This window comes from Syngnathoides biaculeatus, chromosome 2, assembly GCF_019802595.1.
Source record: "Syngnathoides biaculeatus isolate LvHL_M chromosome 2, ASM1980259v1, whole genome shotgun sequence".
Lineage (NCBI taxonomy): Eukaryota > Metazoa > Chordata > Actinopteri > Syngnathiformes > Syngnathidae > Syngnathoides > Syngnathoides biaculeatus.
The window spans coordinates 3711537-3730993 of NC_084641.1; the positions used below are offsets into that span (position 1 = coordinate 3711537).

General features: G+C 46.0%; 2 protein-coding genes and 1 non-coding gene across 5 annotated transcripts; 2 read left to right on the forward strand and 1 right to left on the reverse strand.

Annotated features, from left to right (window-relative positions):
- On the reverse strand, nucleotides 1–73 carry trnan-guu (transfer RNA asparagine (anticodon GUU)). Its single transcript has one exon. It is a non-coding gene; the product is annotated as a tRNA-Asn (tRNA).
- Nucleotides 74–564: 491 nt separating this feature from the next.
- On the forward strand, nucleotides 565–2426 carry LOC133493871 (lithostathine-1-alpha-like). Of its 3 annotated transcripts, none has more exons than XM_061807821.1 (7): nucleotides 565–745; nucleotides 1242–1304; nucleotides 1424–1451; nucleotides 1570–1658; nucleotides 1835–1966; nucleotides 2100–2208; nucleotides 2282–2426. In XM_061807821.1, exons 1-7 carry the CDS (start codon nucleotides 701–703, stop codon nucleotides 2350–2352), a joined length of 537 nt encoding a protein of 178 aa, XP_061663805.1. In that variant the 5' UTR covers nucleotides 565–700; the 3' UTR covers nucleotides 2353–2426. The 3 variants fall into 3 exon arrangements, with proteins under 3 accessions (XP_061663805.1, XP_061663819.1, XP_061663813.1); XM_061807835.1 differs by lacking the exon at nucleotides 565–745 and adding an exon at nucleotides 860–880; XM_061807829.1 differs by lacking the exon at nucleotides 565–745 and adding an exon at nucleotides 975–1109.
- A 14547-nt stretch (nucleotides 2427–16973) lies between these two features.
- Nucleotides 16974–18529, forward strand: LOC133494377 (lithostathine-1-alpha-like). Its single transcript, XM_061808156.1, has 7 exons — nucleotides 16974–17103; nucleotides 17236–17298; nucleotides 17418–17445; nucleotides 17564–17652; nucleotides 17829–17960; nucleotides 18094–18202; nucleotides 18276–18529. The coding sequence occupies exons 2-7, from the start codon at nucleotides 17236–17238 to the stop codon at nucleotides 18344–18346; spliced, it is 492 nt and encodes a 163-aa protein (XP_061664140.1). The 5' UTR covers nucleotides 16974–17103; the 3' UTR covers nucleotides 18347–18529.
- Nucleotides 18530–19457: the final 928 nt, after the last annotated feature.

The following is a 19457-nucleotide window of genomic DNA, read 5'->3' on the forward strand; positions in this document are numbered from 1 at the left end:
AGGCCCCAGTGGGATACGAACCCACAACCCCTGGTTTAACAAACCAGTGCTCTAACCACTGAGCTATGGGGCCTCCTAAAAACTAAGCTAAATATGTACCAGCATGATGTTCATTAAAAATGGCACTGAAAATTTTATGTTGTAAATTTCACATTATTATTTCAAAGTGATCTCATTTTCAATAGCTGTATTTGAGTTTAAGTTTTCAATGTTAACAAATTCTCCATATAAAAAAATTCAACCTTTAAAATTCAAACGCAAGATTTTCATTTGTTGACAGACTTAAAAAAACCCAATAGGCGCAGCGGTGACGATACATTTTCAGTTGCTGCTTGCATGATATGATTGTTCCTTTCTACTTTTGGTCTTCCTTCTTCCTCCTCCCATACGATAAACTCATCTTATGCATCAAAATCAGCACACCCGTCAACATCAATTTTGTTCTGGCTGGAGGGAAAACATTGATGCAACACTTCCTGGTCCTGTAATGAACAATTGTCTTTGGTTGGTTGGTGTTCAACTTCCTCCTCTTTTTATCCTTTGGTCGTGTAGGATCAGAGCTGGACCCCATCACTGTGGACTCGGGTCTAAAGGCAGACCGGAACGGTCACCAGTCAACTGCGGAATGAATGTAGACGACCTGTGACACTCTTAACCCCTCATTAACAGCGTCGTCGTGTGGAAACATACGCCACGCTGCATGCACCGACGTCAAGATGGCAAGCATTTTGACTGTCACTGCTTGGTATGCAACTGGACCAGTTTAATTACCAATTATTTGCACGCACTATCTTTTTCAGCTGTTCTCACTTCCAACTATCTTCTGTGATTCAGAAGTGCGGTCTCATGCGAAGGGAATCCAGAGGATTTCTATCATTCTGTGAGCACCCTCACCAAACCAGTCCGATGTGTCCCTCTTCTCATATTTGACGTTGTATACAGGCCAAACAAACGCCTTCTTGTTAAGTTATTACCCAACAATGAGGAAGCAATTAAAAAGCTTTATCATGTCATTAGGAACCAAAATTTTCAAAATTCCAAGAATGTCACTTAACATATAAAAGGATTGCTCGTTGTTAACTTTGGCATTGGGCATCACGATTACAAAGGCAAGCACACATTTTTATATCTTGGTTAACAAACTAAATTTGATGTGACTTTTTCTAGGTTTGCTGCTAGTCTGCTTTAACTTAGCAGAAAGTCTATATTTTTTTAAAAACGAGCATTTTCTGATTCTTTAGATGGCTTACGCTCTTCGCTCGGTGTTCCTCCTTTGCGGGATCAGTGGACTGTTGTCTGCAGCCGTAAGTCAAAATCTTATCTGCTCTTTTAAATGTATATTCACTTTTGTGTTTGATTTATTGCTGTCTTCATTTGAGTCAGTATCCAGTCTGATTACCAAAATATCCTTCTTTTTTGACAGTGGTCTAAACCTACCGGTGTCGTGCAAGGTCGGTTGCTGTGTTTCAAATATACTGTTTCAAATCAACAATTTCTTTGTCTTGTTCTGGTTTAACATGAAGTTGAATGATTATATCCCATTTTCTTCCTGAATGAACAATTGTGTAGTACAAAACAGCTGTCCCAAAGGCTGGACTCAGTTGGACTGCCACTGTTACATCTACGAAAATGAGCCAAGAATCTTTGCAGATGCAGAGGTATTGAAGACTTTCGCACTATGGTTGTAATGTAGTTCTAGACCAGGTTGTTGTGATTACAAGCAGCAATCAACTTATTTTCAATCGACAGCAATTTGTTCAAAAGTCCAGATATTTTGTCTGATGGCTCTACCCAAGTGAGTAAAACCACTTTTTTCTTCTCTTTTCCCCATCAGAGCGTCTGCAACATTCTTGGTGGGAATCTGGTTTCCATCCACAGCGCCCTGGAAAACGCTCTCATTCTGGAACTGATTCGGCAGGGCGGGAACGACGACAACGCCTGGATTGGATACCACGACGCAATTGCGGTGAGGCATTCTAAGTTCTGATCGGGGTATGCCATCCACCACATTACCGCAAAGAAAGGGACTGCACCTCTCGCAATCTTTTCACCATCTTAAGGGAAAGTAACTCACTCAAATGTGTTTTTTTTTCTTCCAGGAAGATGACTTCATATGGACTGACGGCTCCGATCAGGATTTCGCTAACTTTGATGTAGCTGGAGTCGAACCCGATGGCACTGGCGACTGTGTAGTCATGGATGAAAGCGGTAAGTAAAATTAGTGGTGAAAGTCTGCAAAGAATATAATGCTTTCAAAGTTTAACTTTGGAATTTTTTACAGCTGGTCTTTGGGAGGATGCGGTCTGCTCAGATGAGGCCCCGTATGTTTGCATCCAAGATGTCAAACACTAATTATTTTTTTATTTTATCTCTTTCATCAATGATGGTGACACAGTAAGAAAATAAAGTGGGGTCTTGACATTGCCTTTCTGCCATCACCTTTTATCATCAACAATAATTATTAGTCACTGTCGAAACCAATTTGCACTGTCATAGATAATTTCTCCGGTAAATAAAAAAATCTACTTGCAATATGTATTTGTGTCTTGTTTTCCATGAAGAACAAAAGTAAAAACTTTTTGTTTTTTCAAAGTGAAAAGACAAGTCTGACACCGGATAGGAATGACTGTAAGAAACCATAACTGCATTGGCTGAGTGTTGGGTTCTGACCTGAAGTAACCCTGCCTTCTTCACCTAACCAATTCAGCTATGCTTTCTTAGTATGTGACATCATGTGACATCATGTGACTAAGAAAACGTAACTCGATTGGCTGAGTGTTAAACGGTGAATTTCAGACAGCGAATTGGAGCCCGTTGAATCTCAGGAGACTGAAAATATTGCGTTTGAATTTTAAAGGTTGAATTTTTCTATATGGTGAATTTGTTAACACTGAAAAGTTAAACTGAAATAAAGCTATTGAAAATGTGATCACTTTGAAATTAAAATGTGAATTTCATAACGTGAAATTTTCAGTAGCTTTTTTAATTAAAATGCTGGTGGCAGATATTTACTTCCATAGCGAATTCTTCTCATTATTGGCAGAAGATATAATACAGCCAGATGGAAGCGATGACAAGAAACGAGTGTGTCACATTGTTTTTTTTTTTTTTATCTCACATTTGATTGGTACCTGTTGCAATGGAAAAGCAACAGAGGCCAGGCCAGACCAAGCAAGGACAAAGCAGAATGTGTCATGTAAAAATGGCGTAAATGTTCATGGGGTTGATTTCACAAAAAAGACCAAAAAGAATTGAGCAAAAAAATTATCTAAGATCTCTGAAAAGCTAATTCGCAGGTGGCAAACTGCAAGTATGGAGTATCCTGGGTAATATGGAGCTAGAAACTGGCGCGCCCAATTATCAAACCCACATTACACAACACAGGCTGCTTAGCGACGTTTTGAAAGGAAGGTTTTGGTTTTTTTTACTTATTGTTCTGGAAATTAAAAAAAAATCTTTTGTTTCAGTGGAAGTTTATGCAAGTGCTGGGAAAGTTTTTCGTTGTTGTTGAAAATTTAATGTGATCAGGAGAACTAAATCTCAGAAGGGCAAGAAATGCTTAGAGCAATTTCTTTTTTACTGAGCAACGAACAGAATTCAGATCAACGGAGGTTTTTTTTTTCCATGAAGGCTACCGTACGTCACTACAGCTAAAATAATGGGTGTTAAGAAGTAGGCGCGTTAGGGTTGAACCCTAACCCACTTTTAGTCTGACCATAATCTGTTAGTGACACATGATATTCAACCACAGTGAAATCAATACGATGTTTGCTGAGAACATTTTCAAGAAAGTCGGAAGGGACTGTGACCATGCAAAAGGTGAAACGTAACGCTAACCAATGGACCTATGCGACCTGTCAATCACTCACACAGTAATAGCCAATAAGATAGCCACATTGTCTTAACCCCTGGCTTGACGTGACCCTGCAGCCATGTCGCCCCACAAGCAATACTAGTTGTCAGTAGTGTGCACTTGGAAAAGTTAATGTTACGAAGAAAATGGTCCTCAGATGTGCTTGGGGAAAGGTGTAATTCTGACGAAAGATATCCAGCAAGGTTACAACGGGCCCGGTTGATTCATTTTCCAAAGCCTAAAACACAGTTGAGGAAGTGTCTACAATGGATTAAGGCTCGTGGAAGAGCGCGCGTACAACTAAATGTGGACAAAATCAATAAAAACAAAGCTGTTTGTACGAAGGTAAGTGAGGGAGAAGTAACTTCTCTGACTTTGATTTCATTATTATCAGTGCTTTATACATTGTAGGAGAATCACTTTTACTTTGTTAGTGTATCACTGACCTGCTGCATGAAGTTGTGTCATATTTTATGCCAAAGAGTCGGGTTAGTGATACGCAAATGCATGATGTCATGCAAGAGAAATGTCTATTTGCTTATTTGTATCACATCAGACTTTTAAAACATAGCACTGGGTTCGATTCGATTCGCTCAAACCCCCCTGGCCCGTCTCTCATCATCCCCGCTGTTGGTCGATTGCGAGTAGCCAGCTGCTTGAAAAGTACAACTTGGGTTAAAAAAAAAATTAAAAAAAAAAAAGATTCTGGCCACGCCTGCTGTATATTCCCTACATCGAAACCAACTCCTCAGAAAAGCATCAAATCTCCACAGTCCATATAATGGGAATGTTATTGTTTGTCGTCAGCGCCACGCCCCTCCCAACACATCGAGTTCCACCTGTGTGTATTCTGGTTGAAACACTTGAACAATTGTACATTGTTATTTTTGTTTTGTTTGCTCTATGGCAGGACTAGTCATAACACGGGGCATCGACTCGCTCTTATACTCACTTTGCTGGCTCTGAGCACACAACACTTCCCGGTTACTATCTAAGGCGATCTGCGCGTGCAACTTTCCCTCATTCGAGAGAGGCTGGCTGCTTGAAGAGTACAACTTGGGGTAAAAAAAAATAAAAATAATAAAAATTAAAAAAAAAAAGTCTGGCCACGGCTGCTGTGTATTCTCTACATCGAAACCAACTCAGAAAAGCATCAAACAAATCTCCTGATGGACTGACGGATTGCAGCTGAGTCGGCTGGGTCCATGTTAGTGTCAGATCGTTCTGTCACGACCAGGCAGGCAGTCAATGGGAGCAGCAGTAACAAGGACGTCAGGTGTAAGAGGCAGGTCAGTGGGAAGGCAGGAGTCGGTACACGGGAGATCAGGAACGGAATCATAAGAGTGTGGGAATGAGGCATTAGGTAACCAACTGGCAAAGTCCAGACTGTTCGAGGAGTCCTATTTGTATCTGCCCTAATTACGGGGAACGAGGCGCAGGTGTGTGCCTCACTGATTGCTACAGGTGTGGCCTGTGTCGGGGACCGGCACAGCCAGGACAGGGACCGGAAGGACCATGACACATTGTTTAAATGCACTTGTAGAAAATCGAACCTAACTCACTTATAAAGACTACAATGATATTACTCATGATCTTCCCAAGTAAAAAGTACTCACTCTCTTTTACATGTGCAGTACGATTCCACTATTTTATCCTGTTGGATTCCAATATGAAGTTTGTGTGGCGTCAAACTTTTTTACACAAATCATCGACATTTCGATGTAACTCTGACATTGTGTCCTGCTCCGTCCAAAATCTTGATTCCGTGTACATATCCTAGCGTGAAATAGTTCAGACATCTCTGTAGATCTCTCTTGGACAACTGTGACGCATTTGGCAAAAAACATATTGCAATATTATCTGGAATACGCGATAGAGAATCGACTTCAAACAGTTTCTGTTCAGTCGCCATTTTGGATGTGAGCAGTAAAGCTTGTCGGGCATGGCAACAGTGGCCAAGGGGGCGGAGCTCAAGATCGCCAGTCGGAAAAGTTCATTGATCGTCGATGCATCGCAAATCTTTTCAGTTAACAGACAATAGAGCAATCATCCAGCTGTCAATGTTTATTTGGAGTGTTTCCACACTGACCAGGCAACGTGGATTCTTTGATCTGTAGTCCCTGCTTTCCATCTCCTCCCCCGTCGTGTGTGCACTTGGCATGCAGCCAATGACAAATGGGCTTGTCAAAATCAACGTGTGTGTGCAAGTGTTGATAGAGTCGTTAAATACTTAATTTGTAGTTGTGGGTAGAAGCAAAAAGGCCGGGACATTCCAGATGTTGGAAAAGATTACCAACAGTAACGACAAGAGTCGTATGGTCACATGTCAATCATTAAGTCTGTCAACAAACGTCAAGAGCCTGGAAACAATTGACCCCTCTGTGGATATTGCGCAATCCGCGTCACTGACCAATCAGAGGCCAGAGATCTGCATAGACCAAAGCCCGTTTTTGCTCCCGCCATTTTCTCTGACAACATTGAATGGTCCAGTATAGGTTTAGTTAGCGTTTTATCAAGTATTTGGGTTATTTAACAAAAAATATGGTTAAGAGGTGTAGTCACAGACTTTGTAATAGTGACGACAGGTATCCCGAAAGGCTAGTTGGTGGAGTTCGATTCGTACCCTTTCCAAAACCAAAGACCCAGTACGAAAAATGCCTTCGATGGATCAAACTTTGTGGAAGACCGCATCATCAACTAAATCCATCTAATATCAACCGGAACACATATGTTTGCACAAAGGTATGCCCTATATTTGATTTTCAATACATGTCTCGAATAAATGAATTTGAAGTTCTTCGCTAGCATAACACTGCTGCGTGTGAACGATTGACACACTTATTCTTTGTTGAGCGATATTTAGCGATGATCGGACTGCACAAACATATTGATTTCTTGCTGGCTCGCGGCCGAAGCTTAACCAGACTGTGTTTGCACCAAGATATGCCCTAAATTTGATTTTTAATACACGTCTCGTATAAATGAATGAGACGTTCTCCGCTAGCATAACATTGCTACGTGTGAATGATTGAATGAAATCAGAAGCATGGCGTCTCTCTCAGTTAAGAATGTATTGTATTTAGAATCTATAATATATCGTTGATTTGAATGAAATCAGAAGCATAGAGTCTGTCTCAGTTCAGAATGTATTGTATTTGTCATGCTCCTGGATTCCAGCCCGGGCTGGGCGTGGCCAGCTAATCAGAAGGCGCACACCTGCGCCTCATGACCACTGATTAGACCCAGTACATAAAGGACCCGGGGGACGACAAATACTCCGCTAGATCGTTGCTCTTGATCCCTCGTTCCCGCACTCCTGCTTTCCTGACTTCTGATCTCTGTGCACCGACCCACGCCTGTCCACTGACCACCCTCGTAAGCCCATCCGTACTGGTACTTCGGATTGTTTGGACTGTCTACCTGATCTCAGACCTCAGACCGAATAAAGGTTTCCTCTGTACTGTCTGCTGTCTCTGGAGTCGTGCATTTGGGTCCATCCTTGAGCCCCGTATCGTGACAGAACGATCTAGCCAGAACATGGACCCAGCCGACTCCGAAGCCATCCGCCGTGCGCTGCAAGTGCAGGGCAAACGCCTGGGCGAGCAAGAGGCTGCTCTCCAGGGTATGACTCACCAGATCCAGGAGCTCTGCGCCCAGCTGGAACCGTGGCTAGCCTCTCAAGCTAGCGCGGCCGCTCCTGTGCCTCCCCGTGCCGGCATCACTCCGCTCTCTCGACCAGAGCGGTTCTCAGGCAACTCCGGTAACGTCAAGCCCTTCCTGCCGCAGTGCGATCTCCACTTTGAGCTGCAAGCGTCCGCTTTTCCCACGGACCGCTCCCGGATCGCCTTCGTCATTTCCCACATGACGGGGAGGGCGGAGGCATGGGCCACCGCCGAGTGGAGTCGTAACTCGGAGATCTGCCGCTCATGGGCGAGCTTCGTATGCGCACTCACCCAGGTGTTCCAGTACGCGGCTCCGGAACGCCAGGCGGCGTCCTCGATCATGACAATTCGCCAGGGACGTCGCCGCGTGTCCGACTACGCCATTGAATTCCGGATTCGGGCTGCCGAGAGCCGTTGGAATGAGGAGGCCCTCCATGACGCGTTTTACGAGGGACTGTCCCCACAGATCCGTGGCCACCTCGTTGCCATGGATCTTCCGCCTTCGCTAAACTCCCTCATCGCATTGGCCCTCAAGGTGGACCAGCGCCTCACCATGCAGAGGCAGATGGAGGGCCTGAAGGAGGAGGAGAGGGAGAGTCTCAGTCCAGTTGCTTCCGCTTCCCGGCCACCCAGGTTGTCGGCTTCATCGGAATCCATGCAAGTGGAGGGGCTTGGCGGCTCAGCGGAGGAGCGCTTACGTCGGCGACGAGAAGGACGCTGTTTTTACTGTGGTCGTTTGGGACACCGAATCGCCCGCTGTCCGACCCGGCCGAAGCGCCCCGACAGTGGGATCTCAACGCCGGTGAGTGTGCGGTATATTGGCGCTAAGACGGAGCGATCACTGTTGCACCTCACAGTCGGGACAGAGGCTTATTCCTGCGAAGTGACCGTGTTCATTGACTCTGGTTCGGAGGCGAACCTCATACATCCGCGGATAGTCGAAGTGTTGCGGGTGGCAACCTTCCCCACGCAGCGTCCTCGGGTTGCGTACGCCGCCAACGGCAAGTTCCTCTGCCGTGTAACACACCGCACGCAAACTATACGTATGGACTTTCCGGAGGGGCACACAGAGTGTATAAGTTTCCACGTCTTCAATTCGTGTAACTGTGACATAATCTTGGGGAGCCCGTGGCTCAAGAGACACAATCCGCACGTTGATTGGGTCACGGGTCGGATTAGGGCTTGGAGTGAGGACTGTCGCAAGCAGTGTGGCGTCGCCGGGGAGGATAGAGGGATCCAAGTGGCCGAGCTTAGCACCACGGCCGAATTAGTCACAGTACCCTCTTGCTATCATGATTTGAGGGAGGTTTTTTCGGAGTCTAGAGCACGAGTTCTGCCGCCGCATCGGCCTTACGACTGTGCCATCGAACTCCTCCCGGGTACCTCACCCCCAAGAGGGAAACTGTTCTCGTTGACAGGACCGGAGCACCAGGCAATGAGGGAGTACATTGAGAAGTCCCTGGCAACAGGACTTATTCAACCGTCATCCTCACCAGCCGGTGCGGGGTTCTTTTTCATTAAGAAGAAGGATTCCACCTTGCGACCCTGCATCGACTACAGGGGATTGAATGACATCACGGTCAAGAACAGGTATCCCTTTCCCTTGATAGCTACAGCCTTCGAACTCCTTCAAGGAGCCCGGATCTTCACCAAGTTGGACTTGCGCAGCGCATATCATCTGGTGCGGATGCGGGAGGGTGACGAATGGAAGACTGCTTTCAACACTCCCACGGGGCATTACGAGTATCTCGTGATGCCCTTCGGACTGACCAACGCCCCGGCTGTGTTTCAAAACTTCATTAATGACGTGCTTAGGGAGTTTTTGAATAGATCAGTCTGTGTATACCTGGATGACATTCTCATCTTCTCGGCATATCTAACCTCTCACATTCGACAGGTCAGAGAAGTGCTCCAGCGTCTTCTGCAGCACCAATTGTACGTTAATGTGGACAAGTGTGAGTTCCATCGGGCATCATTGTCCTTCCTGGGCTTCATCCTGGCCGAGGGAGAGATACGCATGGACCCCGGGAAGGTTGACGCGGTGCGGCGTTGGCCCACCCCCGCCAACAGGAGGGAAGTACAGAGGTTTTTGGGATTTGCTAATTTTTATAGGAAGTTCATAAGGAACTTCAGTTCCGTGGCCGCTCCTCTGCATGCGCTCACCTCTCCACACACCACTTTCTCGTGGTCCGGGATCTGCCAGGAGGCCTTCAGCAGACTAAAGGCAAGTTTCACTGCTGCGCCCGTTCTAATTGTTCCGGACCCAGATAACCAGTTTCTGGTGGAGGTGGATGCAACTGATTCAGGAATCGGAGCAGTCCTGTCTCAGAGGAGTCGCAGAGACGGTCGGATCCACCCGTGCGCGTTCCTGTCTCGGAAGCTGACCCCGGCAGAGAGCAACTACGACGTGGGAGATCGGGAACTGCTGGCGGTCAAGAGCGCGTTGGAGGAGTGGCGGCACTGGCTGGAGGGCTCGCAAGTTCCGTTCGTGGACCACAAGAACTTGGAGTACCTGAGGACCGCGAAGCGGTTGAACGCCCGTCAGGCCAGGTGGGCCCTATTCTTCACTCACTTCCACTTTACTCTGTCCTTCCGCCCAGGTTCCAAGAACGGCAAGCCGGATGCACTCTCGCGGATTCACGAGGGGGAGCGCACGGAATCAGAGGTCGCTCCTATTCTGCCTGAGGCGTGCTTCGTGTCCGGTTTCACCTGGGCGGTCGAGTCACGGGTGAAGGAGGCTCTGGGAGAGACACCGCCGCCCGCGGATTGTCCGTCGGGCCGCCTTTTCGTCATCCCATCTCTGCGGGGAGACGTCGTCACCTGGGCCCATACCAACAAGACGGTCTGTCACCCGGGTATGGCAAAGACTCGTTCAGTGGTGGAACAAAGGTTCTGGTGGCCCAACCTCAGCAAGGACGTAAGGGAGTTCGTCAACGCCTGCCCGGTGTGTGCGGCCAATAAGACTTCCCGCCAACGGCCCGTTGGTGAGTTGCGACCCCTGTCCACTCCTTTTCGTCCGTGGTCACACATCGCGCTGGACTTCGTCACCGGCCTGCCGCCCTCCCAAGGGAACACAGCGGTCCTGTCTGTAGTGGACCGTTTCTCCAAAATAGTCCATTTCGTGCCGGTTCCAAAGATCCCGTCGGCCAAACAGACAGCCCAGCTGGTGTTAGACGAGGTCGTTCGTTATCACGGGCTACCCCGGGACATCGTTTCGGACAGGGGTCCGCAATTCAGCGCTCGCTTCTGGAAGGAGTTCTGCAACCTCATCGGCGCGTCAGCTAGCCTGACATCGGGTCATCACCCGGAGTCGAATGGCCAGACTGAGAGGATAAATCAGGAGCTGGAGAGCGGTCTTCGATGCCTGGCCTCCAGGGACCAGAGCACGTGGACCCAGCACATCAAGTGGGTGGAGTATGCCCACAATTCTCTACCCTCCACCTCAACAGGTATGGCTCCACTCCATGTCGTGCACGGTTATCCTCCGTCCCTGTTTCCTCCACTGGCCACAGACTGCGGGGTCCCGTCGGCCCTGGCCGTGGTGCAACGCTGCAAACGGACCTGGGAAGCAGCGCGGAGGACATTGCTGCGCACAAGCAGCGCTTACAAGGCCGCAGTGGACCGCAAGAGGAGGCCAGCGCCAAAGTTCAGAGTGGGACAGCGAATGTGGCTCTCCACCAAGGATCTCCCGCTGCGGACGGAATCCCGCAAACTGGCTCCTCGGTTTGTTGGCCCGTTTCCGATTTCCAAGGTTATTAACCCGGTTGCCGTCTCACTGAAACTGCCCAGGTCGATGAGGGTGCACCCGACGTTCCACGTCAGCAGACTTCGCCCGAATCGCACTTCGTCGCTGGCTCCTCCGGTTATACCCCCTAACGCCCCCCCCCCCCGCATGGTCGACGGGGGGCCGGTGTATACTGTGCGCCGGTTGCTGTCTTCCCGCCGCAGAGGAAGGGGGGTCCAGTACATGGTGGACTGGGAGGGATATTGCCTGGAGGAGCGCTCATGGATCCCCTCCCGCTTCGTCGTGGACCGCTCCCTCATCAGGGACTTTCACGCGGCTCACCCTGATGCTCCTGGGCCGTCCAGAGCCGGCCGTTGAGGGGGGGGTACTGTCATGCTCCTGGATTCCAGCCCGGGCTGGGCGTGGCCAGCTAATCAGAAGGCGCACACCTGCGCCTCATGACCACTGATTAGACCCAGTACATATCAGACCTGGGGGACGACAAATACTCCGCTAGATCGTTGCTCTTGATGCCTCGTTCCCGCACTCCTGCTTTCCTGACTTCTGATCTCTGTGCACTGACCCACGCCTGTCCACTGACCACCCTCGTAAGCCCATCCGTACTGGTACTTCGGATTGTTTGGACTGTCTACCTGATCTCAGACCTCGGACCGAATAAAGGTTTCCTCTGTACTGTCTGCTGTCTCTGGAGTCGTGCATTTGGGTCCACCCTTGAGCCCCGTATCGTGACAGTATTGTATTTGCCATTTTTACTGTTTGTCTTACGTGAGCGGACGTGGCGTGACGTCACTTCAGGAGGCGTGGTTAAGTGCCCTGTACGGAGGGGTCAATTGATTCACAGTACAGTACAGTCGAGGGTAATAATGACTACTTTGGAAAAATACCATTGTTGTTTCAGAACAGCAATGGGATTTTTTTTTCAAAATGCTGTCATGTTTTTTTAAACAAGAAAAGTCATAATATTCTAATTAAGTGTCTTTTCTTCAAAGGTAAATTTTTTGGAGAAAAAAGGGCATATACAGTTTTTTTGTTGTTGTTGAGAAAGCACATTTTTAGAGAAATAAATCAAAATAATATTTGCTTATATATTTTTCAATACAAAAATACAATACAAACTATTATTAGTGGGGTATTTTTTCAAAAGTCATGTGCCTACATTTAAAAGGAAAAAGTGTGATGAATTTCACTCATGACAATCCCTTCCATCAATCATGTTCACTGAACCATCCTATTACGTCATGGACAAATTGACCTAATTCTTATTTTGTCATTTTTCCAGACTTACAGATATTAGTCAAGTGGAAATTCAACTCCACTTAGGTGTAAAGTTTGCATTGCACAACACACACACATGCATGCACACACACACACACACACTCACACACATTCATACCTTGTGAGGATAAGCGGCTCAGAAAATGGATGGATGTGTCATGAGCAGCATTCAGCTGAGGCAAAGCTCATGCGGGCTGATTATCCTGTGTATTTATATGACCCCGATGATGACTGGTCCCCGCCAGATGGTTGAGCTTCATGTCCCGTTCGAGTACTCCCGTATCCCTGATCGACAACCCGTGTGTACCGACCTCCGCCTGTTCTTCGACCAACCCCGTAAGCCTGACTCCTTTGACACTTCTGCCTGCTTTGATCGTTCTCCCGTGTACCGACTCCTGCCTGCCCGCTCACCTGCTCTCTTCGCCCGAAGTCCCAACTACCGCTGCTGCACCTGACTGCCTGCCCGATCCCCGACCACGGAATAATAAATGTTTCTCCCCGAACTACCTTGCATCTTCCGAGCCTTGCATTTGGGTCATACTCCCGTTCTGTTGGGTCGTGACAGGATGGAAGCATAGAAATAATAAGAAGAGGAACAATAAAGATGGATTAATCTTCCCTTCAAGGCACCCAATGTACAATGAGGTGCTTGAAATATTAGTTGAAAAAGTGGGCGCACCTGGTACAGGGCCTTGTAGTGCTCCTCAGGATGTCGGACCACACACGTGTTGCAGCCAATAATGGCGTGCGTGACGCACACATCGGCCCTTCCACCTCTTCTTCTCCTCCGATGTTCTTTGTCCTCTGATGTGAGGATGCCAAAGACCCGAAAACTTGCAAATGTCCCTCCAAAAAGAGTTTTTGACTGGAAAGATTGCACCAAAAGTATAGATGCGAAAAGTCACCTTAACATTTTAGCTTTGAAGAAGGATCATAAAAATAATTGTTATAGTCAATGAATTATTTAAGATTGTGTATAATTTTCCTCTTTTCCATTTAAATGCGACTTGAGCAGCATTCAGGTGAGGCAAAGACCAGATTTTGTTGGGACAGGATGTTTGACTCGAGACCATGTTGTGCAGCTTGTTGGTCCATTTTGTTCTGAGCTCATCCGTTGTGTTGATGTGACCTGGGTTGGTGGGTGTCTGCTGAAAATTAAGGATGTAACCAGGTGTCAACTTCCTGTTACATTTCCACCATCAGGAAAAAAAATAAAATAAAAAGAATTGTCCCTCCAGCAGTCTACTCTCACACGCCAAAGGTAGTGTGAAGGCTCATGGGTAGCTATGGATCTAAATCAACTTTTGGAATGATAACTCCTTAATGGATTCTTAATCCAGTAAAAGTTTAAAATCCAGTGAGGTGGCTAAAATTGCACTGTTGGGTCAAAAACTTGCGATGGCTCACATGAGCCAGTCGAGGGTCACCGCAGCATCATGAGCTAGTCTGTAAGGACTTGGACTTTGGAAAATGACCCTTATAGTTTAAATCCTACAGTGGACAAAATGTGAAAAATGACATCTAGTTGGAGAGATTCTAGTCTATAATTCCTGCCTACTTTCAAGATGCCCCAGAGCAAGGTCTTGCATGCCAGCATGGGGTATGCAATGCAAAATATGTACAACAGAGTCTAAATTGAAAGTCCCTTTGAGGAATTGTCATCAGTAAAATAAAGTGATGGATCCATGTCTGGGGATGAGACGATGATTCCAGCGATGGATCTAAACCCAGCGACGAGGCCACGATTCAAGGGATCATTTTAAATTCAGTGATGAATTGAAATGCAGTGCTTGTGCTCCTTTCTTCTTCCACTTCCCGATCAGCGCTGCGATCTCATTTGTCCAGAGGTCCACTTGAATTTCTGCCATGGAAGTCAATACCAGCGAAAGGAGAGAACGCAACCAGACAAATATTCATTTCAAATAATCAACTCTCAAAAATAACAGTTTTAACATGACAAATTTCCCAACATGGGAATTCCACTTTTGATGAAACTGGCCTCTAAAAACCAAAAACGTTCTTATTGTTTATTTTGGTGTTTGTACGCGCAATGAATAAACAACAGTTCACTCCAAATATATACTGGTAGCATTCAAAATTATTTCTATATATATATATATATATATATATATATATATATATATATATATATATAAAATAGACACAAGATGTCTACAAATAATCCTAATAAAGTGTTGTTTCATGTTTCATGCAGATGTTTTCGAGCCTCCTCCAGATGAGAGCGATGGCATCCTCGCCTGGCAACGCTTCCACGACGACTCTCCACTTCCTCAGTCACTCTGGCAAGAAAAGACAACGAGGAAGAAGAGGAGCGCATCTCTTCTTCACTCCGCCGGCTTCTCTTCTGCAGCGTCGGCAGCCAATCGCACGCCGGAGGCAATTCAATCTGGCCACCATTGGACCCCTCCCACCTCGTCTTCCTCCTCTCACCTGCTCTCATTTGATGTTGCTTGGTTGCTGATGTTTGCCGATCCAGGAAAGTTTCAGAAATCATCCAGGACTTGATCCCATTTGAAACACAAACAGATGTAGTTCTTGAAGAGTTGGAGCTAGACATCATCGGGACCTGGACTCAACCCTTAGATCCAGTCGTGATCAGGACCCTTACTGATCGAGGACCAGTAACACTACGGCACTTCTACAAACCTACAATATCACAGCACTAATCCGGAACAGACGTAGTCCTTGAAGGGGTTGAAGCTGAACTTCATCAGGAGTTGTACTCCTCCCCCAGATCCGGTAGTGCTCAGGACCTGAACTGATCAAGGAACCTTTCTCTACCAGGAAATGCTCCATCCTCCTCCAGCACCTGTAAACACCTGCAAGACCACAGTACTTGAGGACCACACCTGAAAATCACAGGTGTAGTCGGGAGGACTTGTAGTCATCAAGAAATAGGACTCCTGATCAGGCACAGCACTGATCCCAGAAAATGTTATGCTTTTCTCAAGGACCTGTGCACACTGACAAAACCAGAACACTCATCAGGAAAATACAGGTTTAATCCTGACAGTGTTGGATATGTAAGGAACCCAGACTGATCCAAGACCTTTACTCCTCCAAGCCACAACCTTGAGGAAGTGTATTGACACCTTATCAAGGGTCTGTTCTCCTTCAGAACCAATTCTAATCCAGAAGCCGTAACCCCTCTTGGACCTTAAACCACCAAATTGCTGAGACCTCCATTCCTCCAGAACAAAGACTTCAATGGAACATGTAGTCATTCTGTCGGACCCCACCAGATCCGTGTCTAGTACTTTTAAATGCCACCTTTCTACTAAATGGGACTGTACAGTTCAGTTCACCAAGGCATGGTTCACACCAGGTGGACCTGGATTATGTGTGATTCTCTGTTGTATGTTTTCAATCGGTTATGTTGGAACCACTTGTAATGAAAACACTATAGCGCTAACACCTTGAAATAGGGCCACACCCACCCTTTAAGCTTTGAGTTGGGAAACATGAATTAATAGGGTCAAACTACTAGCTTTTATAGCAATTGAGCCCAGACCCGATTTATCCTTGCCAGAGCAGGATAGGCCCAAACAAATATACCACACATATACCAGAAGCTGTTGCCCCCAATGTGCAATGAAATGCAACGAATTTAAGAAAATAGATTGTTGGGAACAAATTTGTACAATTCTACAGCACAAATATTAGCAAATGTTAGGCAAAAAGATTATTGTTACTCTTTTTACAGTTGAATCAGTCCCCCCCCCAAAAAAACCCCAATAGGCGCAGCTGTGACGATACATTTTCAGTTGCTGCTTGCATGATATGATTGCCCTTTCTACTTTTGGTCTTCCTTCTTCCTCTTCCCATACGATAAACTCATCTTATGCATCAAAATCAGCACACCCGTCAACATCAATTTTGTTCTGACTGGAGGGAAAACATTGATGCAACACTTCCTGGTCCAGTAATGAACAATTGTCTTTGGTTGGTTGGTGTTCAACTTCCTCCTCTTTTTTTCCTTTGGTCGTGTAGGATCAGAGCTGGACCCCATCACTGTGGACTCGGGTCTAAAGGCAGACCGGAACGGTCACCAGTCAACTGCGGAATGAATGTAGACGACCTGTGACACTCTTAACCCCTCGTTAACAGCGTCGTCGTGTGGAAACATACGCCACGCTGCATGCACCGACGTCAAGATGGCAAGCATTTCGGCTGTCACTGCTTGGTATGCAACTGGACCAGTTTAATTACCAATTATTTGCACGCACTATCTTTTTCAGCTGTTCTCACTTCCAACTATCTTCTGTGATTCAGAAGTGCGGTCTCATGCGAAGGGAATCCAGAGGATTTCTATCATTCTGTGAGCACCCTCACCAAACCAGTCCGATGTGTCCCTCTTCTCATATTTGACGTTGTATACAGGCCAAACAAACGCCTTCTTGTTAAGTTATTACCCAACAATGAGGAAGCAATTAAAAAGCTTTATCATGTCATTAGGAACCAAAATTTTCAAAATTCCAAGAATGTCACTTAACATATAAAAGGATTGCTCGTTGTTAACTTTGGCATTGGGCATCACGATTACAAAGGCAAGCACACATTTTTATATCTTGGTTAACAAACTAAATTTGATGTGACTTTTTCTAGGTTTGCTGCTAGTCTGCTTTAACTTAGCAGAAAGTCTATATTTTTTTAAAAACGAGCATTTTCTGATTCTTTAGATGGCTTACGCTCTTCGCTCGGTGTTCCTCCTTTGCGGGATCAGTGGACTGTTGTCTGCAGCCGTAAGTCAAAATCTTATCTGCTCTTTTAAATGTATATTCACTTTTGTGTTTGATTTATTGCTGTCTTCATTTGAGTCAGTATCCAGTCTGATTACCAAAATATCCTTCTTTTTTGACAGTGGTCTAAACCTACCGGTGTCGTGCAAGGTCGGTTGCTGTGTTTCAAATATACTGTTTCAAATCAACAATTTCTTTGTCTTGTTCTGGTTTAACATGAAGTTGAATGATTATATCCCATTTTCTTCCTGAATGAACAATTGTGTAGTACAAAACAGCTGTCCCAAAGGCTGGACTCAGTTGGACTGCCACTGTTACATCTACGAAAATGAGCCAAGAATCTTTGCAGATGCAGAGGTATTGAAGACTTTCGCACTATGGTTGTAATGTAGTTCTAGACCAGGTTGTTGTGATTACAAGCAGCAATCAACTTATTTTCAATCGACAGCAATTTGTTCAAAAGTCCAGATATTTTGTCTGATGGCTCTACCCAAGTGAGTAAAACCACTTTTTTCTTCTCTTTTCCCCATCAGAGCGTCTGCAACATTCTTGGTGGGAATCTGGTTTCCATCCACAGCGCCCTGGAAAACGCTCTCATTCTGGAACTGATTCGGCAGGGCGGGAACGACGACAACGCCTGGATTGGATACCACGACGCAATTGCGGTGAGGCATTCTAAGTTCTGATCGGGGTATGCCATCCACCACATTACCGCAAAGAAAGGGACTGCACCTCTCGCAATCTTTTCACCATCTTAAGGGAAAGTAACTCACTCAAATGTGTTTTTTTTTCTTCCAGGAAGATGACTTCATATGGACTGACGGCTCCGATCAGGATTTCGCTAACTTTGATGTAGCTGGAGCTGAACCCGATGACACTGGCGACTGTGTAGTCATGGATGAAAGCGGTAAGTAAAATTAGTGGTGAAAGTCTGCAAAGAATATAATGCTTTCAAAGTTTAACTTTGGAATTTTTTACAGCTGGTCTTTGGGAGGATGCGGTCTGCTCAGATGAGGCCCCGTATGTTTGCATCCAAGATGTCAAACACTAATTATTTTTTTATTTTATCTCTTTCATCAATGATGGTGACACAGTAAGAAAATAAAGTGGGGTCTTGACATTGCCTTTCTGCCATCACCTTTCATCTTCAACAATAATTATTAGTCACTGTAGAAACCAATTTGCACTGTCATAGATAATTTCTCCGGTAAATAAAAAAAATCTACTTGCAATATGTATTTGTGTCTTGTTTTCCATGAAGAACAAAAGTAAAAACTTTTTGTTTTTTCAAAATGAAAAGACAAGTCTGACACCGGATGGGCATGAAATGCTACTGTTAATTTTTTCACTTGCTGTCCACGACTCAAGATCCGGCAGGCCACACGATTTTGGGTGGCCTGCGAAGGCAAATCGTGTGTCAACTTTCATGATTCTTTTCAATACCTGGATAAAAAATTCAAATTGTGATGTCATACAAAACATGAACAATAGTTGAATAATGGCTCACTAAAGGTAAACATAACTACGAGTTTGACACCCCTGCTCTAGATCATCTTCCACAAAGACATTGATGAGCGTCCAGATTTTTCAAATTCAGTACATTCTGAATTCTCCTCATGTAATTTTTTTAGGTGGCGACCAATCTCCGTCTGGGGAGGGGTGGTTTGTGCCTTCTCCCGGCTCCCCTTCCATCCTTTTTTTTGGTTTGGTTTTGTTTTGGGACATCTGGGATCCGCGCCTTAGGGAGGGGTTTCTGTCATGAGTGGGCCTGGATCACTGCCAGGCGGGGTGTGGCTTGGTCACCACTCTGGGCAGTGCCACCTCTAGCACTCGTCACTGCTCTTGCGCATTTGGCACGTTAATTAATAATGTATTTATGTTGAAGTTTATGACACAGGCATTTACCAGTTCATTGAGTTGCACTGTGTTACCGTGTGCGGAAACTCCTTCTGCAATAAAACCCACTGGATGTGATGCCGTTGTCTCGGAGTCATGCATTTGGGTCCTCTCCTGCACCGATGGCAAGTGACACGGCCGAATACTTTCACAAGGCACTCTATTTAATCATTTGAAGTGACTCACATGTGTAAATGGCCTGTAGATTAGAACGTGCATCGGGCAGAGAAGCCGCTGAAGGTCCACTTCAGGCCGCCAGCCTCAGA